Source organism: Thermobia domestica, chromosome 11 (assembly GCF_964235325.1).
Source record: "Thermobia domestica chromosome 11, izTheDome1.hap1.1, whole genome shotgun sequence".
Classification (NCBI taxonomy): Eukaryota; Metazoa; Arthropoda; class Insecta; order Zygentoma; family Lepismatidae; genus Thermobia; species Thermobia domestica.
In genome coordinates this window covers 58,359,865-58,378,853 of record NC_137464.1, presented here as the reverse complement: position 1 = coordinate 58,378,853, position 18,989 = coordinate 58,359,865, and the positions used below count along the sequence as shown (strand labels likewise).

Genomic DNA, 18,989 nt, shown 5'->3' with positions numbered 1-18,989 from the left:
AATTCAGATACCACGTTAAGCTTGCAACGTGCTGTGCTGTTAATAAACTCCGTCATAGGCCGCTGGTTGATTACACCAGAACAAGTAATGAATATTAAGAGCCTAAACATTAGACCCCAAACGGAAAAAGATATTGCGAATTAATTCTTATATATACATACATATATATATATATAAAGCAAAAATACAATAACTAATTAAGAAAGACCCAAAGAACCTTAGTTCTACGAACTTACGACGCTAGTCTGGCAGAAATATTTCTATATTACCATTAATTATCAGGTAATCTATAACTCCGTCAATGAAAGATTTCACATAGGATTTTCAAAACAACGCCGATAACGTTTGGGAGGTGATTCCTGACACCAAAATAAGACAAAAGTATATATCAATCTGGGTGCGCAAATGCTTCCTTTCGGAGTTACAGGCTGCCGAAAACAAAAAAATGAAGTTTAAAGGTCCATAGCTTCTAAACTATGGGACTTATACAAGTTTCAGAATCCTGCGCTATTCACGCAACAATTTTTTAGATGGAGTTTGGCTACGAACATATAATTTGAAGTACTCACCAGCTATCTCTATAAAAATGGTTGCGTGAATACCGCAGGATTCTGAAACATGGATATTTAGATAGGCCACATGATAGTTCCTAAGTAAAGTCTTTACCTGATTACGGTAAGTCCCATAGTTTTCGAGCTATGGACCTTTAAAGTTCACTTTTTCATATTTTCGGCAATTTATAACTCCGAAAGGAAGCATTTGTGCAGCCAGCTTGATCTATACTTTTTTGTTTTATTTTGGTATCAGGAATCACCTCCCAAACGTTGTCGGTGTTGTTTTGAAACACCCTTTATATATATATTTAATATTTTATAACAATAAATTAGGAAAACTATGAGAAATGAGAACTTAGTCTGAACAAAAATCACAAAGTGTGTTGTGGGTTACTTCAATTAACCAATCAGGCAATGCAAAGTTAATATCAAAAACAGTTAAATGTACTATTTCTAAAAGCAAGAAAAATTTCCACGAATAATTTTACAATTCTTAACTGAAAGAACATTTTTATCCAAATAGACTTCTAATAATGCGTAAATCCAACATATATACAGTTTAACCTCGTTAATCCTAATATTTGTATGGTCGAGCAGTTCGGATTATCAAAGCGTTCGGATTACTAAAGAACGTTAAAAGAATCACTCGAAACAAGCTTAAAATAGGTACATAAATTTACTGACAGTAGTTATCACTGCCCATCATTTCTCTGTAGAAAAATGTAGCCTTTTCTGCGATAATGTCGCCAATTAGCATGTTATTTTTGGCTCTCTGCTGCACTATCCATGTGTAAAGTGCTTGTTCAACATCCACATTTTCAGCCGTTCTCAAAGTGTGCCGCTTCCCCGGACCGCATTTCGTACGAGAACAGTAAAAGATTATCTTCTCTCTCTTTCTTTTAATGACAAACGTTGTCGGTTTTGTTAAACCTCTTCATTGCCCAGTCCCTTAATAATCTTGTACTTGTCTTTTAAAGTTAGAGTAACATGTTTCCTTTTCGACGACTTCTTGGCAACGCATGCATGAGTGCGCAAATACAGTACGTACTCTACTACATACTGTACACTCTTTAAAATGGACTGACCTGACTAATCCCGATAGCTTTGTGTATATTTGTTTACGGTTGCATTGTTGTGACATGAAAATCTAAACGTACAGTACGTATGTACAAACGACGACTGAAGGCCGTTCGGAGTGCCTTGCGTGCGAATTAACGAGTTTTTACTGTATATATTTACACAACGTATATGAAATGCTGAGATACTACTCATACAATAGCAACTTCCATATTCGCCTAAAATAATAATTATACCAGACTGCATTCACCTCACTTACGGAAATTATACTGCACTTCTAAGTAATGGACACTTTTAATTACACAAAAAATGAATAACCACATTTCTTGAAAACACTAAATCTTCGATAACTGAAGACCAATATATACTTCACAATTCGAGTTACAATTATATATTATTTGAAATATCAACAGGAACGTAGAACTTCCAGATATATATGTTGCCCATTTTCACACTTTGTTTCGAATGGCTTCTCCGTCTGTAAGTCGCGCATTAGAACAACCAGGTTCAATTTTTTTCCAGAAGAAGTGCTATAATAAACCAGTGATTTTGGCGGTTACACTTCCCTCCTCCAGGTTACACTTCCTAAAATCTGACTTTTTAAAAATATAAAGTGGCAAAGTTACCACGCAAGATGCTGTAGATACACGTCACGTAGCCTCGCTGCTGAAAGAGACACTAAACCCCCAATCCAGCAAGCTTATCAACTTTGAACTTATCTATGATGCGCCCTATATTTTTTTCCTTTTTTAAGCATGTTAACCATCTACGCCATAATTGTGTTTTAACCCATTTATTTACATGACAAAGTCTTCTGTTTTTCTCTTTGAAATGAAATAGGAATTTAATGATTTGATTTTACTGATTTCGTCTGTAAAATCCCGTATTCCTTAATTTTCTATCTAGTATGTGTATACGCCTTTTTCTGCAGATTGCTCATTTGGAGATTTCAAGCTTTTTTGAAAATACTTCGGGAGGAGCTTAGGCCCCTTCAAACCGTTTTTCCGCAGAAAGGAAAAAATACTGGTCACTTTATTTTGTGTCTAGTATCTACCTGCAAAATTTCGTTGAAATCGGCATGCAACACTTTACGGATGTTCCATGTTAGTCAAAACTCATTATAAATGAAATTTCTAGTTTCACGTCCCATGATTATGTCATTTATTCTAAAGGAGATGGCTGATTAATGAAACTAAATATTATTTTAAAAATGGTAGATTGAGAATATAGGAGAACTCCGCGAAACTAACGAACACGAATATTGTCTACCGTCTGTTCGGTTTGTGTTGCCGAAAGAACTAGAGAACCCTCGTATCAGAGATAAGCATTCTACCACTGATCCATCGTGTAACTCTTGAAACTGCATTATTATTATTATTAATATTAATATTATTATTATTATTATTATTATTATTATTATTATTATTATTATTATTATTATTATTATTATTATTATTATTATTATTATTATTATATTATGAATGCTGCCGTTTGGCAGGTGCTGGGACTAATCATTTTTTTCTTTTGGTCAGGAAATATTTCTTCAGAGTTTCTCAATCTTCAGTTTCCTCTTTTAACTCCCAGTATTTTGTTCTATTTTTCGAATAATCAATCAAAAATTGTGTTTCTCTTCTTCCAATTCGTCGTTTTCCTTCCATCTTACCCTCTATAGCGGTTGGAAAAGTCAATTTCCTCGCAAACTGTGCCCAATCTAGTTAGCCTTTCTACGAAAGATGCTAGCTAAAAGTATTTTCTTCTCTCCTTTCCGTTTTGAAATATCTTTGTTACTCTCTCTGTCTATTTTGTCTCCTCCATCTTCCTTCAGCACCACATTTCGAAGCTCTCTAAATATCTCTTCTCTAATTTCTGTAAAGTCCAAGTTCTGAACCATTCAATTCAATACTCTATTAATAACACTTGACCTACTTCTTCCTTAGTCTACTATTAATTCTGCTAGTTAAGAGTGTTGTTATCTTGTTGAATTCTTCTTTGGCTACAATAATTCTTGATCTGATATCTATCATACAGTAAGCGTCCCTTGTCAAAATACTTCCAGGGTATTTGAAATGATCGATCTCTTCAATCTCTCTTTGTTCTATTCAGACCCTTAAGGGCGTGTTTCCACGGGATATTCTCATGACTTTCGCCTTTTCAATGTTGATTTCCATTACATATTGTTTCCCAGTGTCAGCTATTCTGTTCTACATTTCCTGTAGTCCTCCCTCGGGTCTATCTATAATAACCGTGTCATCTACATATCTCACCGTGCTGATGACCTGTACCCGAATTTTGAAATTTCCAACTTCCGTTAGTGCTTCGCTCATTAAGCATTAACTGTAAACTTTGAATAACAAACAGGATTTCATACCGCATCCTTATCTGTCTCCTCGCCCAATCTCCACTGTTGGTTTCTCTTTAGTTCAGGAGCAACTTTACTCTTTGTCATTTGTACATGTTGTGAATGACTCGACGGTCTCTCCAGTTGACATTGATTAAAAAAAAATTACCGCTGTATTTTTTTTAAATGTACCAATAATAAGTAAAGATAGAGTAAGTTCATGGTATTAGAAGTCGGAAATTCAATCTTCAAAATTTGAGTGTTAAAGCATAATTCGTGTTTTTGGCCATCTTTTGAAATTTTAGGCCCTTTGTGTGAACTGATGATAAAATATGGGATTTTATTAAATATTTTCCCCTTTATTTGTATGCGAATAAGGTATTTTCCCACAGTATTAGAATTTAATATTCGAATATTCACTTTTTTCGAGTCACTCTAAGCTTGGTGCACTGGTAACGTTGCTTTCTAATTCAACGTAGGGCGTCTTACTATTGTGGAGTCCAAACAGATAGGGCTATTGGAAAAAAATACCATTTTAGATTAAAAGTAATCTATTTCCAAGAACTTTTTCCTTTTTCGATTTTTCTTATCTTTTACTCACAGTGGAGTTGACCTATGCCCCCTGGAATGATTACAATCATAAGAACATAATTTTATACATCTGGTAGTAAGTACATACATTTCGAAATATTCCAATTATTTTTGTTGCTCTTTCGTAATGCCCTATGGTTTCGTGCAAGATAGTACACTATTCCAGAATAATAATTTGACGGGTTACGAAGGACACTATTCAAGATAAACAAAATTATGACGAATAAAAATGTTAAAACTGCAAGTTTTTATTTGCTTTGTCACTCACATTTTTGAATGGGAAAAGATTAAAATATAATTCAGGAAGAAGGAAAGAGAGAAAGAAAGGAAAAAGACATTGCAATGGTTCACTTACGTAAGAATACATGATTCATAGAGATAAATGAAGAAATCAGCTCTTGATTCAAGGTCGTGTTACGTAACAATATCTATTGTTATTTTAAATAATAAGAATAGAAACCCTATTTCATTTAAAACACACACACATACATACATACATACATACATACATACACACACACACACACATATATATATATATATATATATATATATTGCGTATATGCATAATGTTACGTTGTTTTCTAGCATTTATCATAAAAACAAGAATTGTCGAATCATATTCAATACATTACTTCCCAAAAGATCTATTGTTAACCTTATATTAGACGTCGGCAAATAATTATATTATTAAAACATAAGTGGATGTTCAAATATATACTTTAAAAAAAATACGTAGTCCCTGCTTAGCCAGATTGATAGCACGTTCACTTCGGTGTGCGAGGTCGCTAGTTCTATTACTTGTAGAAACACTAACATCTTTCGGTGTTGACGCGGTATCATGGTTCAATATTGGAGAGAAAAATAATAATTAATTTAGTTCGATAAACTAGATCAGAGCATTTCTTTAAGGCATACCACATAATGGTGATAAGAATTAGAAAAGTTAGAAACAGCACAGCGACCGGATTCCAGGGTTAAGCTGATATGACAGTAAATTCTTATTACGTACATACAACAATTTTGGATGCTAAAGACATTGAAAACCAAACTAGACTGCACGCATAGAAGTTGGAAGTTCAACTAGACTTGCTTCTATCTCAGTACTACGAATTTTGCTATGTTCTGAAGCACGATATAGCAAGTTTCTACTATACTGGGTTTGATCAGGTTTCTCTCTTCTTTGTACATTTATAATTCACTCAATTATTCCGTAATCATTTTTACAAATCGTTAAGTCTAAATTAATCTAAAGGGTCTAATTTCTGCATTTTAAGATTTTCTTTTCTTTAACCCCTTACCGCATGCCGTGCCATATATGGCACATAACCTTTTTTCACTTTAACTTTTTTGTGATTTATCAAAGGCATCAAATGACTGTTTTGTATGCTGTGTGAAATATTGACGTGTATGAATAAGAGATTTTGGTGTCATCTAGCACGTTCTTTGTGAGTTGTGTCATATATGGCACTTACTTATTTCTCGTCGGAATTAAGTGAAAAATCTAAAATTCAAGTTTTAATTAATTTTTCAAGTTGCCATATTAGGATTTTCCATGCTGATTATTTTGTTTCGCTAAAAGAAAAAAATCATGCAGAAAGGGATTAATGAGTTTGGTTTACCGAAACTCCTTTATATACAGTATTTGAGCTGACTGCCCGCGTATCAGTCCGTACGGGAGACAAGAAATCCCAGGAACTACTTATGAATTACTATTAAGCTTGACTAAGATATAGAGAGTCAAAAGTTACGTACCTTCTATGGATATATTCCAAAAGTTAGTTCTTCCAAGTTAGTTGGATATGTTCCAAACAATAGTTTTTTGGTATATTCAAAAGTCACAAGTTAGGAATCTTCTTTGGTACTTTCTTGGAGATATTCACCTCCAAGAAATGAACCATTTTCGTTTTCAACGTTGATCACTAGAAAGTAAAAAAGATAACAGATAGTGAGACGTGATTTTCTGTAATCAATTAATCATACCAAAAATATATTCCATCGTCACTCTAACTACCTCTGCTAAAACCGGAACTGGTAAAAATTCACTACCACTTTTGGTGTCATTATTGAGAAAATATCACGTCTTAGAAACCAAACTCTTTCACGTCATGTACACGTGGCTTTGCCTGTTGTTTTAATTCCTTCTTACGATTTCCAGTAAGTGTATAGAAGAATTGTTAGCTGTATTTACTGATATGAATCGAATTCTTGTAACGTATATCTATTAATTTTATTCACTTTTTTTTTTTAATTTCAGAGCCCCGATGGAATGATTTGAGAGGTAAGTATTAATATTTTTTTCCCCTCATATTACATAGAAAGAATATGGTGGTTATGGCGTATACGGCGTATCGAAACACTCAGGCGTGCTACACATCTCCAAGACTAACAAATTATCAGGATTATAATCTCTTTTACATGAAATATTTAGATGAAAATAGGCAGTGACGTACGGAAGAAGAAGGGGGTTTGGGTCTTATACCCTTCTGAATAAGTATATTGAAATATGTATACAAACACGATTGGATTTAGGAGGGGTGCACCGGTGTACGTGCACCCCACTTCGTTGTAAATATATACTATCAAAAATGAGAAGCTAACAGTAAAAATAGCAACACTTTCATAAGGATTCTGTAAGTTACAAGTATTTATCATATTCTAAGTGTCTATGATTAAAGAAATTCCTAACTTAAAGCAGCGAGCTAATTATATACTGAAAATTATACCGATACAAAGCAGGCGTGCCTCAGTTAGTAAAGCGTTTAAAAAGCGTTTAATTTAAAAAGTCGTGAGTTTGATTCCCGAGACCAGACACTGAGCAATTCCTCGTCCACACCACAGGTGTCCGTAGGCATTACAAAATTCAAATTTAATTCACATGTACTGGTAGTTATTGGTGCACTCACCCGTCATAAAATTCTGGATCCAGCCCTGTATACAAACATGTGAAATTATATGAACTTCGTAACTTTCGAACCCTCCTATGACAAACTTCTGCTTACACCACTTAGTAAGATCGTTTCTCAATACTTAGTTAGATTATTTATCGTGATATGTTTGTTTTGGAATTCTTTTCTACAAATATGCTGACTTCTAACAAGTTATTTGAAATGATGAATCAAATGTTATAGTATTTGGAAGCAACGAAGGTGTTTCAAAATTAAATATCTTACGTATTTCATTTTCAATATATCCTTTTAAAATTCAACTCCTGCAGAAGATCACAATCTTTGTTTCTTTTAAAATGCATCGTCTATCAACGATGATAATACCAGGAAAGATTTAAAATTTACTGATGTGACAAATTTAATAACAACCTACAAACAACAGAATTATTGGAAATTCACCAATAGAGATATGTTCATCATTACTATCAGATAGTCGACAACTTTTCAAAGATATGTAATGTTATAATTCTACGTCTTATTTAATAATAATAAACAGGATATGGAGTATTAATCTAGGCACTTATCCTTAGATCATTAATTTATTTCTGATAAATTAAGGATAAGCCTATCATCAAAACAATGGATATTCAATATCTACTTTCTTTTGTTTTATAAAACATTACCGTTGCAAACTTGTTATCACTAGAAAGAGGCAAAATATGAAATTTCATATTTTAAACCATGTCATGTAGGGCAATGAGAAGAATCGTAATGTTTAATGACAGATCGGATCAAAATAGGATGTTTCAAATTTTTATATTTCGCAATATTTTGACAATGTTCATATTTAGTAAAAATATTAATATTTATTCATGTTTTGTGTGTATCCTATGTCTAAATTGGATCTGTTATTTTGTTGAACCCAGTAACCCTACATCACCTTCAAGATTAAAAGCACTTATCCTCCTCATCCACAAGACTTTGTTCCTTTCTTACCAGATCAATAGTGGTGAAATGAAATCCATAACTCAGTTATGCTTACTGGTAGAGGAAACTCCCTCCCCTGGCGAGTGTAATTCTCCCAACATTACCAGTGTTGCTAGTGGTATTTGAAAGCAAGACCATAGTCGCTTTCGGTACCCGAAGGCGTTCTGACCGTTGCATGTCTTCTGCCCTTTGTGAAGTTTACCCGTTGTGGTTTTAGCTCTAATGATTCTCTACTCGTAGTGATTCCCATAAAACCATTAGTCAGAACATAAAGGTGGAGGAATTCGTGTCTCTATCTAAATCAGTTACAAAAATAGCAAAAGCAAACAAAATGAGATATTGTTTGAATTTACTTTTCTTAACCTTCAACTAAAACCAAGCGATACTCCATAATAATAATAATAATAATAATAATAATAATAATAATAATAATAATAATAATAATAATAATAATAATAATAATAATAATAATAATAATAATAATAATAATTTAGATTAAAAAGTAAATATTTTAGATATATTTGAGATTTGAGAAAAGTAACATTTTCTTATAATTTCTAATTTGTGATTTGTAATCTGTCAAATAAACGCCGAGCAGCATGTTAAAGGAAATAGAATCATTGCTTGTGTGGAGTATGATCGGAAATGTCTCATTTGCTTTATGTTCTACATTTCTTTTTTCTTTATTTCTTCTGTGATTGCGAAAATTCTATAATGATGCTTTTTACCATCTTTCAGAGAGTTTCATTTCGATGTCCATGATTTTTGCATTGATTTACGCATGATAAGTGTTCTATTGGTACTTTATATAATTTTAATTCATGTAAAATGTATGTACGTTTCAAGCCAGATCTGACAAAAAAAATTCCTAAATTTTCTCATACCCGTGCACAACTCTGACCTAAATGGGTGACCTTGTGTTAATTGCTCAAATTATGGTAATTCAAGTCAATACATTATTAGCAAAGAAGAATTAGGCATTAATTATTATTGAAAAGCTGAGAACAACATTTTTTAAATACGATGTTGTTAGTACTAAAACAGTAAACCATATCTAATTGTATCACAGAAAAACTATAGGGCCTTATTTAGAGTCGGTCTGACGTGTTATTAATGTTATACTAAAGAGTACGATTAACATATGTTTCCTGCAGTAGTCAGACCTTTAGTATGACGCTATACATACGTCAAAACAACTCTACATGATGCCCATAGTTAATTACCAAGGTTAGAGAATGCAATGCAACATAGTCACAACTTACATATTTATAAGTTACTCGAGTAATGTAACGTCAAACCATAATTATAGTTCCATTAATTATTAAATATTTAAATGCAGTAATGATTAATACTTTTTGTTAGAAAGTGTATTTATTCCATTCAATATAACTGATTTTGTGCCTTGAACAAAATCCCTTGAGCAGTTATTTAGGGAAAAGGCCACGACGACATTCTTCTTATGAGGAATAGCCATGAAATTCAGCAACAGAGAATTGCCACAACGGGGAATAGCCACAGAGCAGTTCCGACATTGCAAGGTACAGAATCTTAGAGTATTACCAAAACCCAACAGAATCCACGATCCATAAACCTCTTTTTTCCAGGTAGGAGCTACAACACAAGCCTTACCTATGTCAGATAAGGACTGAGACACTACCTACAGTACTAGAATCAATGAATCGTGAAGTCTATTCAGTTGGGAATGAGACGAATCTCTCCTGACTCGGGAGGATGTTTCTTCGTCTTTAGCTGACCTTATTTTATGAGAGAGGCAGACAATGAAAGCGTAGAATTAACTTGTTATCCCCAATATATTTAACTTTAAAATATCTACTTCACTATATCTAACAAGGAATGGAGTTATATGATGTTAACAGAAAATTGGAGGAACTGAAATATTGGCAGTTGAGCATTGCGAGACGTGTATCACTTTGTTTTATTCTAACTGTACATATGTTACTATATTTTTAATGTATATTAAGGTCAATTGCTTATCGTAAACTTTTATTATTGAAATTTGACCAAGTACCCACTTTTCGGGCGAAAAGAATAAGGCAAATGCGGGTTCTATATCAAAAAGTTTAAAGTTTAAAGCTTAGGCTTCAAGGGTACGTATTTCAAATAATCCCTTCTTATCTCTTGCTTCTGTAACAAAAGAAGTGTACTGTCAAATTTCGTGTTTATGCCTATAAATTGAGCGATGATGAAAGGTCACTTCTACTCTTTTATGCAAATGGTGTAAACTATAGTTAATGGTGTAAACTTACACCTGATATGTGTTTAAAAGGTAAATGAAACAGCGACATAATTGTTATATGATATATAATATCATGTAGTTCTTATTTTAGGAAGTACATAATTAAAATTTTACATTTTCTCATATCTTGAACTTCTAATTTTCATATATTCTTTTTTCATAATTTCTCTCTCTTTAGTTATCACTAACCTAAAATCCACTATTACTGCTACTACTGCTAGTGGTGCTAATAATAATAATAATAATAATAATAATAATAATAATAATAATAATAATAATAATAATAATAATAATAATAATAACTACGCAATTTTGTTATCATAAACTGAGACAAATAGCCATGATACTGACTTCCCCATTAATATACTCAATCAATCAATTTATTTATCGATCATAAACCTTAAAATTGAGCAAAGCAAACGTATCAGATCAATTTTTGTTCAATTTATTACGTACTTCAATAAGTTGCACAGGTGAGGTAAATACAGACCTTGTTTATAACAGTCCGTAGCAGAAATGCGAGTTACCAAAGAGAACCACGTACTACATAATCGACTAACTACACGTTATTGAATATCTCTTTTAAGGTCCAACTTCAAAGTCACTATTGCAGTCAGTGATTAGTAGAGGAACCCACCTATTTTTCATAATTATACTTTATCGTTTTGCAAATTATGTTACACTTAAATTTGTTTTTACATAAATAATCGAACGAAAATATTACATTCCGGTTCTAAATACTTTATTTTCTACTCATTTATTAATACTGTACTTTTTATAAATAACTGTTTTATCATACTAATAAACGGATATAAAAGTTTATTAATATCATTTTTATTGTGACAGTAAAATAAATGTGTAAAATAGTATAAAGCCACACATGTATACACTGCAATAATAACAAATCTAATCATCCATATTACTCTCAATTTCTTTTATGTGTACCACACGAAGAAATTGATTATTTTAAGTTTTAGGTAAGTCTGAAGATTTATCTTCTCTCAAGGACGATCCCAAGTCCGAACGAAATGAAATGAAATCTCACAACTATGCTATCTACAAAGAGATTCCAACATTGCTATCATTGCTAGAAGCATTTCTCGGAAGACTGCTTTGTTATATCTTCATGTTATCCTTTATGTTCAGGATGGTGTCAAATCATTTCTCTTTTAAAGTAGATTTTAGTGTAGGAAACGGGAAAATCTCAGATAAATATGAGGAATGTTGTGCGATTAGTGTATTGTTTCTAGCCAAGGAGTCTGATACCACTTTAGAAGTGTAACTCGGAGCATTATCATGGTGCCAACTCAATTTCCAGATAACTAATTGAACGGTTATTTACGAGGAGTTGCGTAATCTTATGACACAGCCGTGTAAACATCTTTATTAAGAGTTGTGGAACAAATGTGGAACATGTGGAACATGTGGCCATGTGGAACAAATTCGTGATACACCGGTCCGAGAATGTGAAAAATCAAAGTAAGTACCAGCTTCATCTGAGATTGGATTGGTCTGGTCCTTTTGTTTCTCGGGAATCCATGTGACTGTCATGAGGACGACATTACGTTGGTTACGATCTTGTACAAATTAACTCATGATTAATTTTCTGTAATGATACTGTCAAGAAGTTTGGAATCATTTCCATCTGTTTCCTCCTGATGGGACAGGAGTGTTCTATAACCTTGGGCACGAAATTCGCCGATTGGCACCATGTCCGTAGGTCTTCGTGTAAGATTTGGAGGCAGAAATCGTTGGAAAAGTTCATCTTTCCGGAATCTCACGGATAATCAATCAAACGATCTGAAAGGATTTGAATCATTGTGTCACAATTGCATTGACCTGAGCCATGTTCTCTTCACTCCAGCTCACTCACGTGTTCGACAACGAGGATTATGCTTCTCGGACATTCTTCCAGCTTGGAAATGAGCAAATCACTGAAAAGTCGTTACACGACTTATTGATGAATCTTTAAATGCTACTTGAAGCATTTCTTATGTCTCTGTATCCGTTCTGCAAAGTTAAATCAATATTACACGGAGATTCGTAGTTGATTTTGCTTAGATACATTCTGGTGAATGATATCGCTGTAGCATCATCATGAGATACTGCTACATGTACTTTCGATTATAATTCCTAGCTATAACTAATACTTTTCATAAAAGAAAAGAAAGAATATGGAAATTAAACAAACAACACTCGTATATCAGCTTGAACATATCTAAAACACTATATTTTCATTTATATCTGTACTGTAAATTTAATCATCAATTTAATTTTTCAGTAAAATATTCTGAATCAAGGAGCGGTGGATTTTTCCGCATCCCACGTACGAAGAATAATGTAAAGTCACTTGGTGAATGGACAGTTTACAACAGATCACTAGACAATGGAGATTATTTGGGAAATCCAGTCACTCTCCCCAATGATAACAGGTTTGCAGTTCTCTTCGATGATAAAGGATATGTTTGTGGAATTCAAATTGGGGTGAGTAACTTACCGCTTTTCTAACTATTTTTTTTAAATATCCAAATTTAATTGTTTTGTGGATTCATTCTACAAATCTCTGGTATTAAAACATGTTCATTATACATCTACAATTCATCACTCACGCATAAACGAAAGCAAGTAATATAGTATTGATGCTGTTTACCAACTGAGCTCATTCGTGGCTAAACGGTTAGCATACGCGCTTTCGGTGTAGGAGACCCGGGTTTGATTCCCGGCGGGAGTTCATGTGGTTTGGATTCCACTTAATCTGTAGGTCCACGTATCATATAGCCCCGATGCTGCGGGACGTTAAACTCAAAATCAACTCAACTCAACTGTTTACCAACTTTCCACCATGGGAATCATTCTACATTGATATACTTCAAGTGATTCCAGCACCGTCACCACCGGAAGACTGATTGAAATTGTAAAATTGAATCGATAATTATAGAAAGAATCTGAATCACATTTACAATGAAATTAGTTTATGAATATTTTCTAATTTGTTACGAGTAAACATAGTTTTCTGTATAGAAAAAAAAATAGGATCGAAGATTTTACAACATTGTAAACGCAGTGTTGAGTTATAAGTTGAACGTAGAGGGAGATAATATTGATAAGTTTTAAGTAGTTTTTTTTCTTTAATATCACTCCTGAACATAATCTTCCTCCACAAAAGAAATGAATGCTAGGCCCGTCGCAGTTCCATCTCCTGAACTCGCAAATGTAACCAGAATCTTTCCATCGGTCAAGGTTTCGTTGTGACATTCATTTTTTTAAATTTTCACTCTTATGCACAAAATGGACCGTATTTTCTTGAAATAGGCATGTATTTGGAGCAGCATAACTCAGCTGTTTATTAACGTAGAATGATTATTGAGATATCAGAACATTGTGCTGAGATAAGACGTTTATCTGGTATGAAGTTTGTTGTCGATGGTCCAATAGGAAGGTGGGGAGTCGTTGAATTTCGGTAAAATATTGTGAAAATTGTATATTTTTAATTGGCAATTCCCCAGCCCCTTGCCGCGCCTTAGCAACGGCGTCAAAATATGAAATTAGGCGCTTATGGGACCAGCGCCGTAACTTAGATTTTTTCTGGGAGAAAGCATTAATACGCGTATTTGGGTATTTTCTAATTCTTGTTTTTCTAATTCTTGGGCCCCCTCTTTTCATCTTTCTCTTACTCTTTATGGGTCCCCCGGAGCCTGTGGGCCGGTTCCATACATAACAAATTAATTAAGGGGACAATATTATCAAATCTCAAAGCCATACGAATAAATATTTTTTCTAAGGCTCTTAATACTAGACATTTTTTACTGAAATAGACCCAAAACTCATTTTTGTTTTATTTACCTTTGGTGTGCTGTTTTGTTTACGTAATGTAGTGAACCTGTTTGATCCTTCATTTATAATTTCTTGTTCGTATCGTATATGGAGTAAGAAAATTTTGTTTTAAAATGGGCCCTCTTGATTCGCAGGGGGCTTCCCTGGGGGGCAGTTGCCCCACTTGGCCCCCACAAGTTACGACCCTGTATGGGACACACATGTCATGCATGTCCCCTGCGAATTCTACATACCGAGAGTATCCTTGTTGCATTAAACTAATGGCCAAAACGTTGTTCATTATCGGTGTATGCTTGACAACATTGTAAATGTGAATCAAGTTAGACGTGTTTAGCAGGCAGCTTGTGTTGTTCGTGTACAGAACCAGTGAGTATTTTATTCTGTATAAATAAAGTATACTTTATTTTGTTTCTTGTGTTTCTCATAATGCCGAAAGAATGTTTGAATCATGCGGACCATTTCTGCTACATTTGTGGTTAACTAACCTTTAAATCTCATAGGTGAAATGTTACGCCACTTTTACAGAAGTGTTACGAGTTTTATTTAGGCTGTGAAGCTGGTGATTTGGATAAAGCATGTGCTCCGATTGTATGTTATGTGTTATATGTGAAGTTTCTCACAGAATGGATAAATAGCACACATCATATGCCTTCTTGTATTCTCATGATCTGGAGGGGACAAAAAAACATTCCAGTGATTGCTATTTTTAACAAACAATAAATGGAATCACATCTAAAAGTAACCATAACTAACTAACTCTATGGCCTATGGAACCCGGAGGTTCAATGCCGCGTTCACAAAAGCTCTCCACTGACTTCTATCCTTAGCTAACTGCATCCAGTTTCTACTTGGTATTCCTATCTCTGCGAGATCCATCTTAATATTGTCCTCCCATCTGCGCCTAGGTCTTCCTAATGGTCGTTTTCCGATTGGTCTTCCAATCAAGACTTTGAAAGCGTTTCAACTTTCTTCCATTCTAGCTACATGACCCGCCCACCTAAGCCTCCTAGACTTCACGACCCTAACAATGTTGGGTAAACCATATAAATTATATAGTTCCTCATTATGAACTTTCCGCCATTCCCCATTCCCGTTCCTCTTGGGTCCGAATATTCGTCTCAGGATCTTGTTCTCAAATACTTTCAGTCTATGTTCTTCCCTCAGAGTAAGTGACCATGTTTCGCAGCCATACAAAACAACAGGCATGATTATCGTTTTATATATTTTAAGCTTCAAAATCCTCGACAGAATTCGCGACGATAAGAGATTTTGAACCGAATAGTAACACGAATTCTCTGCTTTAAGTCGACATTTAATTTCTTCGTGAATATGATTTTCCTCTGTTAATATGGATCCTAGATATTTGAAACTATCCACTTTATCAAAAGTACTGTTTAATATTTTAACACATCCATAATTTGCTGTATTCCGGTCCCGACGCAATTCCATGTATTTAGTTTCATCTGCAGTTACTTCTAAACCCATGTCCCTGCAAGCGTTTAATAAGATCTCTGCATTTCTTTCTATTGTTCTCCTATCATCCCTTATTAAATTTACATCATCAGCATATGCCATAACCTGGTGAATACCGTTCAACTCTAGGCCCAGGTTGCTATCTTTGATTTTCCTTATCGCGTATTCCAGAACGAAGTTAAATAATAATGGCGACAACGCATCTCCTTGTTTCAGGCCATTTTCGACGTGAAAGCTCGTGGACAAAAATTTGCCTACCCGGACTTTACTTTGGGACTCATTTAAACATACCTTAATTAATCTAATTAGCTTTCTCGGTATTCCAAGTTCTGTAAGAACGTTGTATAATGTTTCTCTCCTAACCGAGTCGTACGCCTTTCTAAAATCAATAAATAGTTGATGTATCGGGGTATTGTATTCCCACTTTTTTTCGAGTATTTGGCGAATTGTAAATATTTGGTCAATAGTTGAACGATTCCGTCTAAATCCGCATTGATAATCTCCTATAATTTCATCTGCGTATGGGGCCAGTCTTGCTAATAGAATATTTGAAAGGATTTTATAGGATGTTGACAGAAGAGAAATGCCTCGATAATTATTACAGTCAGTGTTGTCGCCTTACTTGTGAATTGGAACAATGATTGATTCTTTCCACTCTTGTGGCAATTCTTACTTGTTCCAGATAAGGAGAATGAGTTTGTGTATCTTGTTCCACAATTTTTCGCTTCCAGCTAAGATTAACTCAGCCGGAATTTCATCTACACCCGGAGATTTGTGTTTCTTTAATTTCTTTATAGCAGTTTCTACTTCTATTCGCTTGGGTTCTGGAATATACGGTTCTGCGGTGTGTATCTCCTTTTCTCCAAGCACACTAGTTTTCGGTTGCGTGTTAAGCAAATCGTCAAAGAAGTCTTTCCATCTATTTAAGATGCTATCCGTGTCAGTGAGAACTGTACCGTCAGATTTCTTTAATATATAAGTCCGAGGTTGATAGCCTTTCTTAAATTCGTTGATTCCCTTATACATGTCCCGGATGTTTTTATTTTTACTATTATCTTCAAGTTCCTTAATTTTGGCTTTCAGAAAATTGCGTTTCTTTGTTCTAAAAGTTTTGGAAGTTTCCCGCCTGATATCTGCAAAATTTTGTGTAGTTATTTCATTCGGATTTTGTAGCGAACGTAATTTTGCCTGTTTTCTCTTCTCTGCTAGTTTTATGCATTCCTGGTCGAACCATGGTTTGTTCCTACGTATTTCCGTATGTCCCAATTTTTCTTTTGCTGAAATTTTAATGCTATCTCTAATTTCAATCCAGGTATCCTCAACACTAGTGCACTCCGAATCTTCTAAAGCCGAGAATCTATTCGAAACTTCAATCTGGTATTTCTCTCTTACCTGGTTCTCTTCTAATTTCTTTAAATTGAATCTCTCCGTTTTCGGACAATGAATATTACCTTTATTCAACGATAACCTCTCTCGTATTATCGCTGCTACCAGGTAGTGGTCAGTGTCACAATCAGCCCCTCTAAGCGACCGGACATCAATTATGCTAGATTGCCTTCTTCTATCTACTAAAACGTGATCAATTTGATTATGTGTTTTTCCGTCTGGTGATGTCCAAGTGTATTTATGAATGTCGCGATGTGGGAATTTTGTACTCTTCACGATTAGGTTTTTGGATGTTGCAAAATTCACGAGTCTAACACCGTTGTCATTACTTTCCTTATGCAGACTTTCGTTCCCTATAATCGGTTTAAAAATATTCTCTCGTCCTACCTTCGCATTGAAATCCCCTAGTAGAATTTTCATATGGTATCGCGGGAGTTGGTCAAATATCCGTTCCACTTCTTCGTAAAAACTGTCTTTTATATCGTCATCCTTATCTTGTTGGTGCATGTACATTTAAAACAATAATATCACAAGTAACCATAATATTCATATATCCAAATTTGCCATCATTATTATGCTAACAAGTATCATGTGCCAAAATGATCAGACTTCGTGACCTTAATTGATGACTGACTCCGATACAATCCATACTGCGGAAGAAAGGCAAGATAAAAGTGATCTTACATTCGATGCTTCTTCATCAAAATCCCACATACTAGACCTAACTCAAGAAAACCTCAATTAACTTGTTTGGGATTTACTTGTCTAAACAGCAAGTAGAACTTTTATTTTCGAGGGTCAAACGTTGGAATCTATTACAAAAAGATATAAGGATATGCGTATATATTAATAACAATACTGATTTGGAAAGACTATTTCTCAATAGAGAGTGATGTAGTGTTTTGTAATAATGTAACTGCAGTTCTCGAAGCCGAACTTTTAGGTTCGATGCTCAAACGTTAGAATTTACTACACAAAGATACAGGGATATGCATACATACTAGTCACAATACTGATTTTAAAAGATTATTTCTCAACAAGGAATGATGTAGTGTTTTGTAATAATGTTACTACAGTTCTCGAGACTTGGACTTGAATACAAGTCACATGAATGGATATTGTTCATAGACTCTTCGAAAATTAGTTTGAAGGCGGTATTTCTGCATAATGGTAATGAAATTCCTGTGGTCCATGCAGCTGACATTTGCGGGACCCTTTTAGTTGTGGTGCGACATCTTCAAATTTAAATTTTTACTAGCCCAGAATTGTGTAATATTTTTATACCTTCTTTAATAAAAAATAATAATTTTGTGCCATTCAAATAAACCAAAGAGGGACACTTCAAAATTTGGAAGGTTCATTTAGTTGTCCTCATATTCGAATTTTGATCTACTCAGAAGTTTGTACTATTAGAGAGTTCCGATAAATCTGGAAAATCAGGGCATGACAGGAAGCTTGATGTTTGTCAGAGAAAGTCAGAGAAATTATTGAAAAGTTCTATAATGTGAGGGAAATAATTTATAAGGTCTTTAATATCAGGTTACAAAGTAGTTGATCTCTAAAATATAGGCACCTTTGCAGTAATAAAGTTATTTGGTATTTAA

The 18,989-nt window shown here is 34.1% G+C and overlaps 1 protein-coding gene across 1 annotated transcript in view; it reads left to right on the top strand.

Moving 5' to 3' along the window:
- Nucleotides 1-18,989, top strand: part of LOC145664089 (uncharacterized) — a 42,915-nt gene that overhangs the window by 12,010 nt on the left and 11,916 nt on the right. The window contains exons 2-3 of the mRNA XM_081730437.1: nt 6,818-6,841; nt 12,974-13,176. Of these exons, the coding sequence (XP_081586563.1) occupies nt 6,818-6,841; nt 12,974-13,176 (227 nt within the window). The remainder of the gene's footprint in view (nt 1-6,817; nt 6,842-12,973; nt 13,177-18,989) is intronic.